Source organism: Galeopterus variegatus, unplaced genomic scaffold (genome assembly GCF_000696425.1).
Source record: "Galeopterus variegatus unplaced genomic scaffold, G_variegatus-3.0.2 Scaffold4702, whole genome shotgun sequence".
NCBI lineage: Eukaryota > Metazoa > Chordata > Mammalia > Dermoptera > Cynocephalidae > Galeopterus > Galeopterus variegatus.
Genome location: NW_007730813.1, coordinates 135427 through 141853, shown reverse-complemented (window position 1 = coordinate 141853; position 6427 = coordinate 135427). Strand labels below are relative to the sequence as shown.

Sequence of the window (6427 nt, the reverse complement as noted above, 5' to 3'; positions counted from 1 at the left end):
GCCTTTCTCTTCCCTTTAGTTTGCTGAGCTCCTTCCCTGCCCAGAACCTGCACCCAGGCTGCTGCCCTTGGAATCCTCTTCCCCTCCCACCCAGCTGACTCCTCCTCATCTTCCAGGTATCAGCTTCAAGATCTTTCTCAGGGAAGGTGTCCCTGACATCTCAGACTAGGTTATGTTCTCCTGTTGTTAGCTTTCATTGCCAAGTATGCTTTTCCTTCACGGCACTAGTCACACGATTGCAGTTATGTGTGTAATTAGATATGTGTGTAGTTTATTAATTTCAGGTCTCTCTGGCCAGACTACAGGGGCTTGGAGGTATTTTGCTCATCCTGGTATCCTTTCTGTCTAGTGCAGTGGCTGGCTTAGTGGTAGGTGCTCAACTGATACTTGGTAAGTTAATGAACACTTACTGTAAGCTGCTGGCTGTGGTGGGGGTGTGGCCTGTGGCCGTGGAACTGGGCACAGTCAACTTGCCTGCATGGGTATCTGCTCCATGACTTCATCTTCACCTTTCCTACGGACCCCTGTCAGAATGTGGGCATCTATGGCTGAGACCACCCAGAGTGTCACGTGGATATTTTCTCCCCCGTTTCCACCACACTATTCTCTCTGAGAGACTGGAATAGGGGGCAACCCTGGCTAATGTTCTTCTCAGAGAGTCTTTGAGAAGCTTTCAAGAATATCAGCTGGATATTCATCCAGGCTTTTAATATAAGGCTTCTTTCTCTTCAGGCCCACAGCCATGGTGTCACCTTGAGGGAGTTGTTAGTTCAGGGCTGTGGGAGTCTCTGAGCTGGATGGCACCTGTGAAGTCCTTGAAAAGCTTTTAAACCAGCCCTCTCCTTGATGCTTCCCCCTGTATTTGCTAGATGTCTTCCACCCCCACCATTGAGTCTTTTCCATCCACCCTCGCTCTCTCAGAGATGACTCAGTGTGGGTTGTATTTGTGGAGCCCCAAATTTGAAGGGTCCCTATGTTGACTGAATAGATGGTATTTCACCCCAATGACCATGATGTAACCAATTCTCTGAAGATTTGAAAGGAAGGAACTGGGGCCCTCCTGCTGGGATGTGGCTTTGCTAGGGGGTGGTGGTACCTGTCTGTGAAGGGCGCTAGGTTGGTGGAGCTAATCCTCCGTGGTGTGCCTTGTCTTTCATCCTTCTTTAAAGCACATAATCCCTCACATGAAAGAAACAACATGATGTACTTTATAATGGGTTTGGCAGAGTTGGGAGCTCGGGCAAAACATGAACCCACAGCATTAGGCAAAGCTGTCAATTCTTTTATGACAGAGTTAGGAATGGGCTTTACCCTGGGTGATCAGGGCAGATTCCCATCTGGTTCACAGCACTGGAAACCTGGGAATGTCATCCAAGTTTCCCTTCCCTGCCAAATGGAAGATCAAGGGTCCTCACGTTCTGCAGCTCACAGCTGTCCTCTCACTGTTGGCATCTCTCTTTTGGGTGAGTGAGGGCTGAGAACAGCCCAGCTCTGCAGGCCAAGCCTCAGGTGCTGGTCCACTTGGGTTCCAAGGTCAGTGCTCCAAGGTCACTGCTCAGTGTCCCTCCCCTGATCTTGCTATTGGTTTGGCTAACATGGTACTTGGGATGGAGAAGAGTCAGAACCAGCAACCAGTCCTTTTAGGAAAGGCCTGGCCATTTGCTGTGATGTCCCATTTCTTTGCCCTCCCTGGCAGGCCACTTCCTGTGATAGTCCCTGTTACTGTTCAGGGCTTGGACTTTGGTGGTCTCATGGGCTTGGGCATGGTTGCGCTCGATAACAGTGCAGTGCCTTATAATGGCTCTGAGCACTGTCCCTAGAAACCTTACCCGATCATTCTGGCATCCTCACTTGTACCCCAGTGTGATCAACTTTTTGGATCAGAAGGCCTAGCTCTGAATAACTTCTGTGTTGCTCCTGCCACAATGATGCCGAGGCCTAAGGGATGATGCTGGCATTTCTCGTGGGGCTGCCTTCTGGTTCTCTCTGATCACTACTTTCTGTCCTCATCTCTGGTTATGCCTGTGTGGGGACGTGACTCTTAGGGCAAGGGGAATTGGATGGCATCTGTCCCCAATAAAAGGTTAATGCTTATTTCTCTCTTTGGGCCTCAACCTGCTGTAACTGGGGGTGGTGGTGAGGAGTGGGGAAGGGCCACATCCAGGCGCCCAATTTGTTTCCCAGCCTGTGCTATTCCCACCCTCCCTCCATGTTGGGCATAAATGTGTTTCTGGTTAGGGGTGTTGAGGGGTGACAGGTCAGGCCCTTTTGCCCTAATGCTGCTGTTTTTGGCTTCCTCCAGGTCACCCGACCTGCCTGCAGTTCACCCTGAACATGACTGAGGCCGTCAAGACATACAAGTGGCAGTGCATAGAGTGCAAGTCCTGCATCCTCTGTGGGACCTCCGAGAATGACGTGAGTGTGGGGCTGCCCCTGTGTGGGCAGAGACCCAAGTCCTCAAGGGGTGGAGAGGAGGCAACGCTCTTGTCACTGGGCTCCTGGGGAGAATGCCAGCCAGTCTTGCTCTGTGCCACAGGGACCCTGGGTGCCCTTTGTGCCTGTGGAGAGAGATGCAGGAGGTGGCCACCAGAGGCTGCCATAATGGCCATTTGCCCTTTACCCTGGCACTCAGGAGCAGCCTGACCATTGGCCCTTGAGGGTTCAGTGACTGACAGCGGTGACCATTGCTTATGGCTGGGATGTGCTTGACAGTTTCCACCACATTCCATGGTGTATGATCTCATTTGGTCTAAATGGTAAATATAATAAATGCGGAAGTTTCAAAACCACTTTTTGTTATGGACAATTTCAAACATATACAAAGGTAGAGAGAATAGTGAAACCCACGTCCCCATCACAAGCCTCAACAATGATCAATACGTGTCTAATCTTCCTTCTAAATACTACTGCCTCCCCCTCCATAGCCTGGTCATAATATCATTTTTTCTTAAATATTTCACACGTATCTCAAAAAGATGAGGACTTACTTTATAACAAAAACAGCCAAAGTGCTAACATAGCTAAAACAAATCAGTAATTCTTTAATATAATCAAACATCTAGTCAACATTTCTATTTTCTCAATTGTCTCATAAATGTTTTTATTACAGCCTGTTTATTAGAGTTGAGGTCCAAATAAGGCCCACACATTGCAATTACTTGATATGTCTTTGAACTTTCTTTAAATATATACGGGTTTATATAAGTATATATGTAGGTTCTTTAAATAATGTATAGATTTTTCCTTCATCTTGTTCTCATTTTTTCCCCCTTAAATTCTTTGTTGAAAAAATCAGATCATTTGTTCAATCGAGTTCCAATGACTGTATTTTACTGAGTGCATTCCTGTGGTGGTATTTGGCATTTTCCTCTGTTTCTTGTATTTCTTATAAATTAGTAGTTAGAGCTAGAGGTTCGAATCAGGTTATCTCCCTCTCTCTTTGTATCTCTGTCTCTCTGCGTCTGTCCCCTCACTATCTCTCTGTCTCTATCTGTTTCTCTCTCTCTCTCTCTTTTTTTTTTTGGCAAGACTACTTCACAGATGGTGGTGCACGCTTTCTTCAGGAGGCATGTAATGCCTGGTGTCTCTCTTTTTGTGAAGGTAGCATCTATTGATGATATTCAGCTAGATCGACTGTTTCATTAGGGGTTGAAAAATAGTGATATTCTTATTTGAAAACTTCTTTTTTGTTTGTTAGCTGGAGTCATTCCGTAAAGAGCTTTCCCAACCTTGTTTTTGGTTACCCTCAGATATAGACTAGATAGAAAAGGCAGGATAAATGCTTGATTCTTTCCCTTTATCAGTTTTCATAACAACAGGGTGGTTAAAGGACCTATTCACAATACAAACAAAAACCAAAAACAACACTCAAGAAAATAGTAATTACAGGATACCTTCTTAACATGATACAATATTTATACTTTTAGAACTAAATCCAGTATCTTATGTAATGGGAAAAACACAAGAGGCCTTTCTACTAAGATTAGGAAGCAGGTGAGGATGCTCACTCTCTCTGCCACTACTATTTGACATCGTTCTAGAGATATTAGACAGGAGAAACCAATTAGAGGCATAAGAAGGGATATCGAAGTAGTAAAACTCTATTTTCATATGATATGATAGTATATCTGGAAAACCTAAGATAATCAATGATAAAGCTAACTTAAACCTAAAAGGCAGCAGGATATGAAATTAACCTATAATCACTAATAGCCTTCATATACACAAATAATAACCAGTTATAGAATATAATTTCATTTATAATAGCAACAAAGAAGAAATACTTAGAAATATATTTAACAACAAATATGTAAAGCCTATAGGAAGAAAAATTTTAAATACTTTTTTTTTTTTTTTTTTTAAAGATGACCGGTAAGGGGATCTTAACCCTTGACTTGGTGTTGTCAGCACCACACTCTCCCAAGTGAGCTAACCGTCCATCCCTATATAAGGATCCGAACCCATGGCCTTGGTGTTATCAGCACCGCACTCTCCCAAGTGAGCCACGGGCTGGTCCTAAAATTTTAAATACTTTTGAAAAGACATGAAGAAAAAATGGAAAGATCTTGTGATTTTGGGTAGAATGATTTAGCATTATGAAGATGTCAGTCCTGTTTAATTTACAAATTTATTTCAAGCCCGATAAACATATCAACAAGCTTTTTTATGGAGTTAGACTAGTTGGTACTTAAGTTTATATGAAAAAACAAACATGCAAAATTAGCCAAGAAAATACTGATAAACAAGCTGTCATGGAAAATAGCACTATCAAACACTAAAATGTACTATAAAGCCTCTATAGTTAAAGCAGTGTGGTACTGATGCAGAAGTAGACAAATAGAACAGCTGGAATAGAATAGAAACCCCATAAATAGATGCAACTATATATGAAAATACAAGATAAAGCTTGCATCTAAAATTACTGTGTCAAAGGTAGACTTTTTAATGAATGGTCTGGGACAATGGGGTAGCCATTTGGGAAAAGACAAAATTAGATACATATCTCATACTATACATAACAATAATCTCCAAATAGATTGGGGATTGAAATGTAAAAAGTAATACCATGCTAATACTAGAAGAAAACATGGGTGAATTCCTCTTGATCTAAATATAGGGAAAGTTTTTCTGTGACTCAAGATCCAAAAGCAATGAAATAAAATATTGGTAAATTTGACTACATAAAAAAACTATGCCATCAAAAACATGTAAAGTCAAAAGACAACTGACAAACTGGGAGAAAATATTTGTAGCATGTACTACAAATGAAGGGCCAATTCCCTAATATATAAAGAACTGTTAAAAATTGAGGGACAAAAAACCAGCCAACAAACAAATAAATAAAGAGTCACATACACAAAAGTCTGGCTGGTTAGCTTAGTTGGTTAGAGCATAGTGTTATAACACCAACCAAGGTCAAGGGTTCAGCCAGTTGTAAAAACAAACAAATAAAGTCACAAAAGTTGAGGGGCAAGGGACCTGAAACCCAAAAGGAAGTGAGAAAAATACAAGACAGACAATTCACAAAAAATATAAAAATAACCCTTAAACATGTGAAAAAACAATGTTCAAATGGGCCAAAATTAAAAAGTATGGCGATACATTCTGTTGATGAAGCTGTGGGAAAACTGGTACCTTCCTATATTGCTGGTGGGACTATAAAGTGGTACGACCTTCTGGAGGGAATGTGGCAATACCTAACAAGACTATGATGCACTTCACGTTTGACTCAGCAATCCCACTGATAGGAATCTAGCCTGAAGTTATACCTCCAACACTATGAAAACAAATATACATAAGGTTATTTATAGTAGCAATGGAGTACTACACAGCTGTAAAAAAGAACAAGGCAGATGTCTGTGAGTTGATACGAGTGATTTCCAGGATATATTGTTAAGTGAATAAAAGCAAAGTAAAATAGAATATCTATAGTATGCTGTGCTTACTGTAAGAAAGAAAGAGACGTAAGATAACATACATATGTTTGCTCACTAGGGTAAAAGAAATACAGGAAGAATAAACAAGAAACTAATGAGATTGGTTATCTACAGAGGTGGGTGGGAATGGGTAGAGAAAAAATGTGGGACTGGCCATGGGGTAGCAGGGACAAGGGAGAAGCAACACTTATTTTTTCTAGTTCTTTTTTAAAAAAATTGAAATGTAATTGATTATTCTTATTTGTGGGATACAGAATTTACGACCAGTATTTGTGTATAATATGTGATGATCAGATCAGGATAGTTGACATACTTGTCATTACAAAATGTACCCTTTCTTTGTATCCATTTATAAGTTTCTTCCTAACCCTCCTCCCCCTCCCGCCCCGATAACCATAGTTCTGTTCGTTCTTTCTGAAAGTTCAATGTATTATCTCTTTCTTTCTTTCTTTCTTTCTTTCTTTCTTTCTTTCTTTCTTTCTTTCTTTCTT

At 41.5% G+C, this 6427-nt stretch overlaps 1 protein-coding gene across 1 annotated transcript in view; it reads left to right on the top strand.

The window, feature by feature from the left end:
- Positions 1-2302: 2302 nt before the first annotated feature.
- Positions 2303-6427, top strand: part of LOC103603612 (zinc finger protein DPF3) — a gene marked incomplete at its 5' end in the record, with an annotated part of 18309 nt that continues 14184 nt past the window's right edge. Inside the window, one exon of the mRNA XM_008588169.1 lies at positions 2303-2415. Coding sequence (XP_008586391.1) covers positions 2303-2415 — 113 coding nt within the window. The remainder of the gene's footprint in view (positions 2416-6427) is intronic.